The 13,891-nt window shown below is 43.4% G+C and overlaps 4 protein-coding genes across 4 annotated transcripts; 2 read left to right on the top strand and 2 right to left on the bottom strand.

The window, feature by feature from the left end:
• Positions 1-774: 774 nt before the first annotated feature.
• KVR01_000573 (uncharacterized protein) lies at positions 775-2,550 on the top strand (the record flags this gene model as incomplete). Its single annotated transcript, XM_044782719.1, has 4 exons — positions 775-1,669; positions 1,699-2,255; positions 2,351-2,449; positions 2,500-2,550. 4 exons carry the CDS (start codon positions 775-777, stop codon positions 2,548-2,550), a joined length of 1,602 nt encoding a protein of 533 aa, XP_044650522.1.
• A 3,201-nt stretch (positions 2,551-5,751) lies between these two features.
• KVR01_000604 (uncharacterized protein) lies at positions 5,752-6,899 on the bottom strand (the record flags this gene model as incomplete). Its single annotated transcript, XM_044786892.1, has 3 exons — positions 5,752-6,472; positions 6,567-6,697; positions 6,777-6,899. 3 exons carry the CDS (start codon positions 6,897-6,899, stop codon positions 5,752-5,754), a joined length of 975 nt encoding a protein of 324 aa, XP_044650553.1.
• Positions 6,900-7,741: 842 nt separating this feature from the next.
• KVR01_000293 (uncharacterized protein) lies at positions 7,742-8,720 on the top strand. Its single transcript, XM_044793516.1, has 2 exons — positions 7,742-8,009; positions 8,085-8,720. Exons 1-2 carry the CDS (start codon positions 7,872-7,874, stop codon positions 8,583-8,585), a joined length of 639 nt encoding a protein of 212 aa, XP_044650242.1. The 5' UTR covers positions 7,742-7,871; the 3' UTR covers positions 8,586-8,720.
• A 3,797-nt stretch (positions 8,721-12,517) lies between these two features.
• Positions 12,518-13,023, bottom strand: KVR01_000554 (uncharacterized protein; the record flags this gene model as incomplete). Its single annotated transcript, XM_044793175.1, has 2 exons — positions 12,518-12,539; positions 12,587-13,023. 2 exons carry the CDS (start codon positions 13,021-13,023, stop codon positions 12,518-12,520), a joined length of 459 nt encoding a protein of 152 aa, XP_044650503.1.
• Between the last annotated feature and the right edge of the window lie 868 nt (positions 13,024-13,891).

The raw sequence follows: 13,891 nt of genomic DNA, 5'->3' as shown, positions 1-13,891 counted from the left end.
AACTTGGACCGCATTTGTTAACGAGCGTCACGATTGAGTTTCCAGCAAGCGAGCTGACGATGGAATATCTACGGCCAGCCCGATCTCAGCGTAGTTGTCGTGGTTGCCGCAGCCGACGATGTGGCTACCGTCATCAAGTATGCCAACATGGCTGAGCCCCCTTTAATTGCCGTGAATCATGTCCACGGAAGCCATTTCACCTACTCGGTCGTTGCAAAATCTAGCTTGCTTATATGAGCGAGAGCTCCGACGATGCCATCCCTTTCAGGAACAACAACACCAAAAGCTTCTGAATTCGAAGACTTACCTGGGTACCCGTCGACCGTAAGACGGGCTCCAGGACTGGCAACGATAGGAAGGACAACGAGACTCAACCCCCCCACCCCCACACCGGCCCGACATGTTCTTCTGTGATTAAATCTACGTGTACCGGCCAACAGCTTCGGTCAAACGCCCCCGTATTCCAGGTTACTTTGTAGCCTTCCTTGTTGCCTCCGTTCAATCTCCGTGGCGGATTTAACGATTGTAAACCCCGGGCGACAGCTCCCTTGGCCTGTCGACCCGAAGGAGCTCCGCGCCTGACATGGCTCAGCGAAAATCAGTTACCTACCTAGGTAGCTAGGTAGGTAATAACATTTGAACAGGTGCCGTTTCTGCGACCTGGTTGCCATCCCCTTCGATTATTGCCCCCCCCCCCCTTGGCCCGGCCCCTTTGCTCACGCCACTCCGGCCTCGACCAGCACAAGAATCCAGACCAGCTGCTCGGGGTCGACGATGGCTACTCAGATTCGAGATACTGCGTTCGGGCAGCTCGTGCGACGCCTGTCTAACAACAGATGGCTTCGCTACCCAGACGAGGTTGACCCGACCCTGTGGGAAAAGCACTTGCGCGACAGGGAGTTCACCAGAGACGAGAAGCCCAACGGCACAGATGCCTCGTCACCCAGACCAGAGAGAAGTATCGCCGGCGATGTCACCCGCTCGGTGGAAGACGGACAGGATGTCTTCCTGGTAGACTGGTACGGGCCCGACGACCCAGAGAACCCCACGAACTGGCCCGAGGCCTGGAAGTTCCTGGTCGCGGCCCAGGTTTGCGTCCTCAACTTTGTCGTCTACATCGCGAGCTCGCTCTACGTCCCCGGCGAGACAGGCTTTGAGTTAGAGTTTGGCGCCGGCCCGACCGCCGCCATCCTGGGCCTCTCCCTCTTCAGCGTCGGCTACGGCCTCGGCCCCATGCTGTGGTCGCCCATGTCCGAGATGCCCCAGCTCGGGCGCAGCGGCATCTACGTCTGGACCCTGCTCGGCTTCGTCCTCCTGCAGCTGCCGACCGGCTTGGCCGTCGACGCCGCCATGTTTCTCGCCTTCCGCGCCGTCAGCGGCTTCGTCGGGAGCCCCGCGCTGGCCACCGGCGGTGCCACCATCACCGACGTCTACGGCCCGGCGCGTGCGGCCTTTGGCATTTGCATCTGGGCTTCGTTTGGTGTCTGCGGCCCCGTCTTTGGCCCGCTTATCGGTGGGTTTGTGGCCCCCGCGAAGGGCTGGCGGTGGACGATCTGGATCTACACGTGGATGTGTGCAATGTGTCTGATCCTCCTGTTCTTTCTCCTGCCCGAGACGAGCTCCGCCACCATCTTGTACCGGAGGGCCAAGAGGCTGAGAAGGGGCACTGGTGACCACCGCCTGCGAAGCCAGTCCGAGATCGACAATGCCCACCATACGACAAGGACCACCTGCTGGTCCTCTCCCGGGCCTTCACGTTGACCTTCACCGAGCCTATCGTCTTGGTCGTCGACCTGTACTCGGCTCTTCTCTACGGTGTGCTCTTCACCTGGTTTGAGTCCTTTCCCCTTGTATTTGGCGACATTTACCGCTTCGAGCCTGAGATGCAGGGCTTGGTATACCTGGGGCTCCTGGTGACCCTAATGATCGTCGTACCACTCTATCTGCTGTGGGTGCAGCGGGTTCTGGTGCCCGCCAGCTCCAAGCCGGGCTTCATCCCCGAGCACGTACTCCCTCCGACGTGGGCCGGTGCTGTTGCGCTCCCTGTCTGCCTGTTCTGGTATGGCTGGACCGCTCGTGAGAGCATCCACTGGATCGTGCCGATCATCGGATCTTCCCTCTTCACGATCCCCTTGGTCACCTTTTTCAACGGCATCCTCAACTACCTCGGGATGTCTTACTCGGCATATGCGGCGTCGGTCTTCGCCGGAAATGCGCTCTTCCGTGCCCTGTTTGGTGCGATTTTTCCGCTGTTCGTAAGTCTAATTAACAAATGTTCCCGAGTTGTGCCCGCAATGCCCCTCCTCGGGTGTCAGGCCGATTCCTGCCCGTGCTGAATTATTGTCGACAGGCGCGATCGCTCTTCACCAATCTCGGTGTCGGCCCCGGGAATTCTCTACTCGGGGGTATTGCGGTTCTGTTTCTACCGATCAACTTCATCTTGTACTTTGTAAGTATACCTTTGTGTCAAACACCAACGTCAATTAATCAGAAGTTCAGTACGGGCCTCGGATTCGAGCAATGAGTCGGCATGCTCGTCACGACGAGTGATCATCCAAAGATTTTTAATATCGAATGGAGATACCAACGCGCGCGAATCAGTCCTATCTGCGAAAAGGCTATGTCACAATTGAACTGGCTGAGCGGCAAACGATGTGTTGCGGGGGATGTCCGTTTATATTCCGAATCATAGGGATTTACCATGGCCAAGTATACCCAAAGCATAGACTTATAAGCCGCAACGTTCTAGTTAACGCCGTCGTCAAGACGGTGCCCCTTAGCCTTATCTATACATCGTAAGGCTAAGGCTATAAGCACCTATTATATTATAACTACCATTATCAACATTATATTCTTTCTAAGCGCTAAGTCTTAAGTGCTTACCATTATATAAAGGTGCTATATATATCCTTAAATATATACGGAATAGAAGCGAAACCACATATACTTGTGAGCAATTCTCAATTAAGTCAGCTTTCAGGATCATTAGCTCTGGAGGGGGCGACCAGCCGCTCAGTGATCGACTTTCATACGGGTCACCTCCCAGGTTATCGTTAATATCAACATGATGCCTTGCCTATTCACGTACATTGAATTATTCAACCCGAGGTAGAACCGGATCTCTTCATTGATATTGACTGTTATTGGCACTGTATTTCTTTAAACGCTGGGTCTTGAGCGTTTACTACCGTATGAAGGCGCCACATACATTTTATATGCATGGGGATTAAAAACGAAACCACCCACACTTCATTGATATTGGGAGTTTCCACATGTACACTTTCCTATCTATCGAATCTTAGGTGCCTAGGGCCCCAGCAGTTTTTATATCTGAGTTGCGGCCCTGACTTCGAAAGTGATGAGATAGATGGTCATCACCTGCGGACTTTACAATACACTTTCCGCAGTCGAAATGGGGTTTGGAAGTCGGCTCAAACGTAAGTATCAGCACGGCTCACTTGCGTATTTTACTGCCACCACTTGGCCATTATCTTGCCCATTGCCAATGCACTCCGCACAAGCCAGGGGAATTGTCGATCACCAGCCGTGCCTGCAGGCGACTTCGTACCACGTCGATCAAGGTGATACCGGTGATACCGGCGTTAACAACATCTCCAAACCCAGTTTGGTTAGATAATATCAAGTAAATATGGAAGTTGACCGAGAATCCCTTATTTCCAGACCGCGCTTTGCTTTTCTGACACTTGACAGTGTCTGAGAGTTGCATGCATAGTGCCTTGAAAAGACCACCTGAACTGTGGAACAGTATTGCAAGGAAAGCATAATATGTACATTCCTATATTGCATTTTGTCACTTTTCACATAATTTTGCCAGTCTCGGCGCCTGCACTGCGTTCAAGCACAGTTCTGATTAATGGTGTGTTGCGGAGCTGAGAGCGTGGGGCCTGGCTGGGTACGAAGCCCCGATTTACGCACCCCTCGGGGTTGGCACACAGGAATCCGATCCCGATGTGGGCTTCGGGTCCGTATCGAGCCATCCTTACGCTTCTATTCCGTAGATATCTAAAGATAACTATATATATATAATGCCTTCATATAATGTTAGAGGATTAATTTAGTTTAAAAGATACTAATAAATAATTTTATAACTTTAAAAGACTACTTATATAAACTATTTAATAGTCTTTCTTTAAATATAAAATAAAATTTTATAAATAGTAATATAATAATATTAATATATAATAAATTTATCTCTCTTAAATATAAGGTTAAAAAACTTATAATTATAATTTTTTAATGAATTTTTATTTAATTATTTTATTATATTATAATTTAATTTAATTTCTAACCTTATTTGAACCTCTTTTAAACTTATTTAATATTTTTCTTTTAAGTAAATTTAATTTAAATTAAAACCTTTAAGTTTAAATTTAAGATTTTTATATTTTTAATTTACTTTAAGTTGCTTATAATCCTTTAATTTCTTTAAAAATATATTAATTATTTTAAATAATAATAACTTTTTTAAAGTAAAAGTTTAGTTTTATATAATTATAAATTAAATTATTAATAGTTATTTTTTTCTATTTATAATAGATTTATTAAAATTATAAACCTAGATATTATATATAATAATAGAGTGTAGTTACCTTATTTAATTATAGTTTAGTTTATATAGTAGGCTAAGTAACTACCTTTAAATAGTCTTACTTATAATATAGCGAAGTAAATAGTCTCTTAAATCTATTAAATAAGTGTTTACTTAAGTAGAGTTAAAACCTATATATATTCCTTAAGGGAATAGTAGCTTTATCTTTACCTATTTTAACTAACTTAAAAGGCTTAAGTTATATAATAACCTTATATATAATATTTAATAGTGTTAAAATTAAGTAGCTTATAGTTTATAATAGCTTTAATCTTTAATAGATTAATAATATTAACTTAAATTAATTAAGTATAACTTAATATATTAATATAAAAGGTATCTTTTAATAATAAATAGTATTATAAATAATTATAAAGTTATTATAAAAAGTTCTATATAATAAACTTAATTACACTAATCTTTAAAAATATATTATATTTCACTCTTTTAAAACTCTAACTATTTACTTTTAGCTTAATAATAGAATTAAAAATATAAATAATTTATATAATAAATTTATATTAAATTAAGTTTACATTAAAGTTTAATTAATTAAATAAAGTTAAAATATTAAATTAAGTAAAGTAATATTAATAATTTTAATAATATTTATTTTAATAAAACGTTTTATTATATAATTTAATATAATATAATATTTTATATAATTAACTATATTTACTTATATTTTAATAAAAAAATAATATGTAAATAATATTTAAATAAATATAAATAGCTTTAAGTTTATATATAATAATTTAATTTATATAAAAGAAATTTAATTTAAAAGTAAAATTTATCTTTTAAAGTATAAGTATGAAAATAAATAAATAAAGTTTTATAAAGTTAAATAATCTATTATTATCTAGTATATAAGCCTAGTTAACTAGCGGTAAATACCGTGGTTAGCTTCACACCCCGACTCTTGACTGTTGAATAGTATTTGATGAAGATAGGGGCCAGCCCCTAGTATTAATATGTAGGGGAGAGAAACTGCCTAGCTAAGTAGTTTGCTAACAAATCTTCTCCTCTATCTACACCGCCTGTAGGCCCAACCCTCCTTTCCGGCACCACACCCTCCTCCTCTTCATGCGGCCCCTCTAGGGCGCCCTTAGCACAACAGCCACAGCTCTAGCCGTAATCGTTCAGGTAGACTTAGAGCCCTTAGGCTTCTTGGGCTTTGAGTCCGGTGTGGCAGCCGCCTTTTTCGAGGACGTCGTGGCAGCCGCCTTTTTCGAGGACGTCGTGGCAGCCGCCTTGCTTGAGGACGTCGTGGCAGCCGCCTTTTTCGAGGACGTCGTGGCAGCCGCCTTGCTTGAGGACGTTGTGGCAGCCGCCTGGCTCGAAGACGTCATAGACGCTGAGGACGCTGTGCTAGTCGCCGTGCCAGTCTCCGTGCCAGTAGACGAAGACAAGGCACATGCGCTGCCGGCCTTTGATCCATCACGCTTTTGGTTGACCAGGCACGCCGCTTCTTCGTTCCCTGCGGGCACCGGCTCGCTTTGCAACCAGCCCTTCCAGCCCGGCCAGGACTTCCAGTCCACGACCACATTCTTGTTCTCCATTTCGTTCCTCTTGTCAAAATCAGCGCATTCGACAATTGTGATGCCCAGCGGGTTGCTCTCCCCGACCATCGTTTCAGGAATCTTGAGCTGGAGACCGTTATCCCAATCCGAGAGTCGTAGGGCTGTCTTCAAGTCTGCTCCGACATCTTCGAAATATGCATGGATGTTCTTCCCTTTCTTCGCGTCGTTTTCGAAGTTGGTCCATAACCACTGGATTGGTTTGCCGGCTCTGTTCTTCTCCGGGTATTTCACCTTTGATGCAGCGCGTACTTTGCTTTCATCCGCCGCAAATAAACAGACACTGCAACAAATACGTCAGTACTTCTCGGTAGGTTCAAGATCCCGCCCTGTTTTAGGGCACACAGGGGCGACGAAGACTATTTGAGAGCACATACACCTTTCCCGAACTGCCCCAGTCCCCCAACTTATCCGACATGTACACACCATCGCCGAGTTGGTTCTTGCCAGGCTGTGAGTTCCCTAGAAACAACATGGTATCGGCGGCTTTCATCTCGTCAATCTTCTCCTGTAACACAAGATACCTGTCAGCGTCATAGGCACGTCTCTAGCATCGTTCGTTCATCGTCATCGAGTTTCTTCTATACCTTTGTCGACGCATGCCACCCGAGGTAGAACGGAGCGCGCTGGGTCAGCGGGATAACACTTGGCTGAACACTTCCGGCGAGGGCCAGAACGACGGCCAGCGTCTTTGCGGTGGTAAAATACATTGCAAGTGTGGAAAGAGAGAACGGGTTTTTTTTGGTTTTTTTTTTTCAAAAACAAAAATGAGAGTAGAACAGGCTTATGAAGTGAGCGGATGTAGATGGTAAGTCTGTTGAAGTCCAGCTTCTTAGTTGGTTTGTTGGAATAGTCTAATGATCATGTCTTGAGATAATCAAAAGAGCTGGAAGGCAGAAGCTATATATACTTCCCAGCTCGGGTTGACATTAGCAAGTCTAGTCATCAGGATCCACACTATTTCGAAGTAATCACGCAGCTTCGCATCAATAGCTTCGACACGAAGCTATCTCATTGGAATAGGAACAACGTCTTCCAAAACAACTGTCCCGCCTGTAGCCAGGTCTACCATACCAGCGACCGGTCCATCTGAGTGAGCAAAGCGCAATGGAAAGGGCCGAGGACCAATCCTTCCAAAGATGACTGGAGTCGCCTAGTATCGTACCAGGCTTGAAGCTCTGCCAGCGAATTACCGTGCTCACGTAGGTAAGTCATAAATGTGAAGGATGAAACATGGCCAACATGGCCCCCATGGGAGACCGGTATGTGCACGCGGCCCGGTAGCCAAGGCTGACTTGCTCCAGCATAGCATCCTGTCTGTGGAAACGGACTGACGGCCTAATAGGCCAACGACCTGACAACCCAAAAGTCAGCCCATACAACCGGTCACCAAAGGCTCCCTGTGAGGGTTTACACCCCGCCGGATGACGGGAGAGATCCGCCATTGGTTGATCTTTGGCCCCCAAGGCCTGCGCTTAGTCAGAACGGGCTAATGGGCCCATCCATCTGGCCCTCCCTCGCCATAAGGATTCACTCAGAGCTCAGTGCAGCCCAGCCTTCCTCGTTAAGCCTCGACGAGTATCTATATAAGGCACTACATCGCTCCACTCTTTCTCACTGTTGTCTTGATTGAAAATAAGATCTGAAAGACCTGAATACGGCACTCAAGTGATTCGACAAACATGGCGACGGCACTGAGCCCGGAGCGTGATGAAGCCCGCGAGACCCTGCTCTCAGTCTTATGCACCAAGGACAACTGGACACCACAAGAGACCGCCCTGTACACATCTATTGCTTTCCGCGAGGATGGCGTGGGATTTGTAAGCTTGCCAGGCCAATAGCTTCCATTACTATCACATTGTGGCATCTGCTGACAATTACCTCATTGCATTTAGCTGAAGTTTTCAAACGATCAACCCGGTGCTCTCCTGGCGTGCGAGTTTTCCTGGGAATTTGGGGAACCGACGACATCACAGATGCTCGTAGATACCCGACAAAAGGATCTCGAGGACAGCTTGCGCACACGCCAGCTCGGCAGATTCCGAATAGATGTCACGTTGCGCGATTGCCAACCGAGAGAAGAATTCGGCTGCAGCAAGGAGATGGACATCAAGGAAGCTATCTCGCGTCGTCTGAAGGAGACGGCCTTTGAGGAGGAAAGCTTTTTCGTCCGTCTTGAGGTCGGCAACTTTTCACCAGACAGTGACACTAGCCTGCCGGGCAGCGAACAATACGGCAGGACAAGATGGGCTCTTCGACTTGCCTTTGATAGGTCCCCCGCTCCGTCACGGGAGAAATGGCATGACGGCTTTCAAGGCATGCTGGAAGCTATGAATCTTGAGAGCGAGACGAACTGGTTTAGCCGGAAGCTGGACGGGAGTTGGACGGGTATGTGAGGTAGTGAAGTTGGTAAAGTTCATATGTGCCGGGAGTACACGTTTCAAGAGATCCAAGTGGGGATGAAGACACAATGCAATGGGCACACATCCCTTCTGTCAACCTCTTCTAATTTGAAATTAAAATTTTCTTTATATAGTTTTGCTTCTATTCTATATATATCTAAGGATATATATAGTACCTTTATATAATAGTAAGTATTTAAAATTTAATATTTAAAAAGAATATAATATTAATAATAATAATTATAATATAATAAATACTTATAACTTTAACTTTATAATATATAAATAAAGTTAAAAAGTATTATTTTAATAATAATATTAATTAAAATACTATAAAAGAGTTATATAATAAATTTAAGTTTAAATATAGTTATAATATAAATAAATTATATTAAAAGTTTAATTAAAGCTTTTCTTTATATATATATATATATATATATATATATATATATATTAATAAAACTTTTATTAAATAAAGTTTTAAAGTTTAATATTATAATCTTCATTTAAATATATAGTTATTAATTTTAAAAGAATTTAAAATAAAGAAATAATTTATAATATAATATTTTTAAAACTTTTATAATAAAGTATTAAAACTTTTAAAAAAATTTAAAAGTAATTTATAAAAGATAAAAGATATATAATAAACTTATCCTTTTAAGTTTATATTTTTATTATTAATAATTATTAACTTTTAATAATATAAAAAGTATAATAAAAATAAAGGAAAAAAGAATTTAAAGTTTCTTTATAAAAGAATTATAAGAATATATATAAAGTTATTAAAAATTTTATATATAAACTTTAAATTATTTTATTAAAAGAAATAAATAATTATATAATATAAAAGAAAAATATAATATAATTAAAACTAAAATTTTCTTTATATATACTTCTTTAACTATTAAATTTTAATTACTTAAAACTTTAATAATAATAATATTTAAATTATAACTCTAACTTTAAAAGTAAGAAGATAGTTTTTATTTATATACTTTATAATATACTTATTATAATAAAAATAAAGTTTAAAAGTTAGTTTAAATTTAAATATTAATATAACTTATTTATATATTTTATTATAAATACTTAACCTTTATTTTACTTTATTATTACTTTTAACATATAATTTATTTTTAAAAGTTAAAAGAATTATTAATTTTTAATTATATTTATAAACATAAATATATTATTATTTAAATTAAAGTAAAATAATCTTTATAACTTATAGTAAAAAAGTTTAAATTATTTATAAAGAATTATTAATTTAAAATTAAAGTTATTTAAAGAATAATATAAAGAAAGTAATAAAGTTATAATTTTATATTATAAGAAATATAAAGGTTACTTAAGTTAATAAAATAAATAAAGTATATAAATCTATTAATTAATCTTATAAATATTTAACTTATAACTTTAATATAAAGTAATATTAATAATAATTTTTAAATTTAATTATATTAAATAATATTAAATAAATATAAAAGTTAATTATACTTAACTTTTATAATATAATATATAATAATTATGTATATAATATTTTAAGAAAACTATTTAAAACTATAAAATAATATTATAAGGAAACTAAATATATATTTTAATTATATCTTATTACATTTCATATAATTCTATTAATCTTAGTGGCTGCACTATGTTTATAAACAGTTCCGATATATTGTGGGGCTTAGAATCTGGGGCCTGACTGGGTAGGAAGCTCGTATTTATGCCGCCGCCCCCCCTACGGGGTTGGCACACAGGAATCCAATCCCGGTCACGGTGTGGGCCCCGGGTCCGTATCGAGCCATCCACGGAGGGCAGCAATGAAGCATCGCTTGCGCTTCTGTCCTCCTGTCTGGCGGCATCACAGGGGCTCAGAACAGGCTTGGAGGGAGGTAAGCAAGTGGGAACCAAAAATGCGTACGCGACACATGCTAGCTAAATGAGTGAGGATGGTCGATGTTAGCAGTTACTGAAAAACATATGGCTAAAGACTGATTTAGCTGGTTTCGCTCCTATTTCCTAAACGTCTGAAGACACCTGGGCATACATGACGCCTTAATGCAGTATTAGAAGACCAACTTAGTGTAGAAGATACCAAGTGGTTTCGTTTCTAATCCTCATACATATAAAACGTATGTGTCACCTTCATACAGTGGTAAACGCTGAAGACCTGCTAGTAGCGTTTTAAAAGAGTACAGTGGAACATACCAACGAATAATTTTACAGCCTTTCTTTGAGCGTGAGATGAGATTCTACGGATGGTGACACAAAAACCTCGACATATAATGAATCCATCAACGGAACCAGAATCTGTGCTAAATCCTGACTAGACGAGGTTGAAGTACCGAATATTCAGGCCGGCGGATCGCAGGTCTTCAATCTCCACATTCAAGGGCTGTGTCTCCCCTTTTTGCCATACCCACGATTGATCAGGGTCAGGGAATGCGTCCGAACGAGGGTCCCTCAGGGAACTCTCTCCCGATATCGTATCGAAAAACTTGAAATAACCTTTTCTAGATCCATCGTCTTCCGAATGATGGACCGGCCGCATCCCTTCCGGAAGGGAGCCCAAAAAGGCTTCACCATACATGAAGCCTTGCAGATAGCACGGTCCGATCACCTCATAATGATCAGTCCCCTGCGATGACACAGACCTGAGGACCGTCGGGGTTTCGCTTCCAAGCATGATCACAATACGATCACCCTGCCTCGCCCATTTCGGTGCCCACCCCATAAGCCCGGTCTCAGTGATGAAGTATTGATGAGTAGTCCGGCACGCACGCACCCCTGAGATGAACCTGTATTCAGGGCTGTCATTTGGCCATATAAGTGCCGGCCATTCACCGTGTATGATAGCCTCCAAAGCGGCATGGCTATCTTCCTCGCTCAAAAAGAAAGGGGTTGGTACTGGGACTGCCCGATCCTTGAAACAATCACCATTCAGACCAATACGATAAGCATCCCAAAGGGTCCCACCTCCGGGATATTGGGTGTGAGCAGCGTTGTGTGGCACAATATTGCGGAGGGACGCCACGCAACCCAGGTGCGTTGTCGTGTCCAGCTCGATGAAATCCTGAATGACCCCTTTTGTCAATCCTGCCGCACGAAGGGCGCCATTTCCAACGAATTCCGCCCGGGGTGCAATACGAATGAACCGGCGGTAAATAATCAAGAAAAAGGGCATCGCAGTTCCAGAAGTCCAGTCAGGGACCCAGCTCGGGAGCTTGGTGTTTTCGGCCGATGAAGATTGATGATCCACAGGGTCTTTGCCGCACGACTGTAGAATCTCCAGGCTCTTGCTGATTTCGATATATCTCAATACAAGGTCTTGAAAGATCTCTGCCAAAGACTTTGAATAGTCTGGTCTGATGGCCAGACGTTTGCCCCCATAAAGTAATCCGAGTGTGCCGTAGACATAATCTTTTGGGTCGGTACATTTAGCCCCATTAACGATGAATCTTAGTCGGTCAAGTCTGACGAAATTTCTGGGGCGCAAGGCTATGGTCGCGACCATGGTCTCGATTGTTCTTTTCCAAATAAAAACACGGTATAGAGCCCGACGGAACAGTTCGAGAGAGATGCATGAACTACCACAGTAGACCGTAGCTTCATCTTCGGCCCACACGATCTCTTGACGGATCCAAATACGCTCGAACCATGAGCGTTTCACGAGCGACTCAATAGCCGCCCAATCTCTTTCGTCAAGCGGTAGGTATCTCGGACGGCGCATTACACCCCAGGTATCCTCGTCTGCCCTGGCAAAACAACGGATTTCTTGTGTAGCCCAGTCAACCCAAATCTTTGTCCCAATAAATACTAATAGATCCATCGCATGATCGCTGTCTTCAGTTTTCGGACCGAGCCACACTACAACGCGAGGCGTCGACCAATATATGAGGCGCATGTACCCAACCTGGCGATTCTTATCGGTAGTACTTTTCTGGTCTATGCAGAGAGCGTCGATCCAGATGATTCTCGGACGGTCTGCATACCGAAGGTGGCGAATGGCAACGTCCAGGTTCCGGGTGATGGGGAGGCTCCGCCCCTCCTCGCCAACGATAACACGACTGGGGTTTTCCGGGCTACCCCAAACATATGACAGCGCTTCGTAATGTTCCAAGCACGACACGGCTGCCACACGGTACTCTGGGTCGTATACGTCCTTGTCACGAAGCTGGCTTTCAGCCGTCTCCTCTAAAGCGACGTTGGTAAGGTCGACCACGATGTCATCGTCGTACTCTCCTGGGTGGATGGTTGTCAACCGCGTCCAGAGCGTCTTCGGCTCCCAGAAGGGATCTTGTCCAGGCTCGGTGGGCTCGGGCTCGGGCAGAGGCGTGTACTTGTACGGCTCGCCAACCTCTCTATCGCTTTCGTGGCCGTACCCCTTGCCGTCCGGCTGCTGTGGTTTTGAGGCTTCGCTTTCGTCCATGATACAAGTTTTCTCCGCACGATGTTGCATGTGGGTTGGAATAAGGCTGGATGGAAGTTGTGGGCGGGGAAGTCAGCTGGTAGATACCCTGTAGTAATGTTACACAATAGCCTGCATGTCAGCAACGCAGACATGATTACGTGGGTCGGTCCTGTGTAACCCATATTCAAGATTAGAAAGCCAAGAGTTGTCACTGGGCCTTTTGACGCCTCGTATTTATATGTGCGCGCGAGTTATCTCCGATATGAAAATATACTTGGAGGTATTTTGCCCGGAAGGTTGATGGTTGATGTCTGCCGGTTCGGAAAGCATTATGATGACCTCAGAAAGGAGGAATTTGACACCGGAATGGTGCAGGGTGATCATACGGGAGGTCTGTTATAGCGCACCACCAAGTCCATACCTACGCTTCCTTCGGGCCCATGATGCGGTCCATCCCGCCGCAGTGGAGTATCGCGATGGCTGACCCTAACATGAAGGTGTTCTTTCGCTTCATGGTAGTAAGCAGCATCTTGATCACTAGAACACACAATAACTCTTTCTAAGCCAGTACTAGTAGCTAACGCAGATTTTATCCGATGTCCATGAAGGATACCAGGGCTTTCACGAAGGCGACATAGTCCTAAGACGACAACGGTCCACGCACACTGGTCCATGAAATAATGTAATCCAGCCTTCCACCTGAAGAGAAGACGTTCGAGCGCGTCTTTAAAGAAGTCTCCACCACGACCGGCGCCGGGCTCGAGACCACGGGCACCGTCATCCGCAACGCAGTCTTCCACATCTACACCAGACCCAAGATCCTCCATAAGCTGCGCGACGAGCTCTCCGGCGCTCCCGACCGGCGGCTAGAGACCGTCTGGCGGCT

Source organism: Diaporthe batatas, assembly GCF_019321695.1.
Source record: "Diaporthe batatas strain CRI 302-4 chromosome Unknown Contig00001, whole genome shotgun sequence".
Taxonomy (NCBI): Eukaryota; Fungi; Ascomycota; class Sordariomycetes; order Diaporthales; family Diaporthaceae; genus Diaporthe; species Diaporthe batatas.
Note: the sequence above shows the minus strand (reverse complement) of the source record. Positions and strands in the feature narration are given on the sequence as shown.

Bases quoted from the DNA above. Each gene is read 5' to 3' on its own strand.
- KVR01_000293 (XM_044793516.1), top strand. From the start codon at position 7,872: ATGGCGACGGCACTGAGCCCGGAGCGTGATGAAGCCCGCGAGACCCTG. The intron at 8,010-8,084 runs GTAAGCTTGCCA...CATTGCATTTAG, and splicing joins GCGAGGATGGCGTGGGATTT to CTGAAGTTTTCAAACGATCA.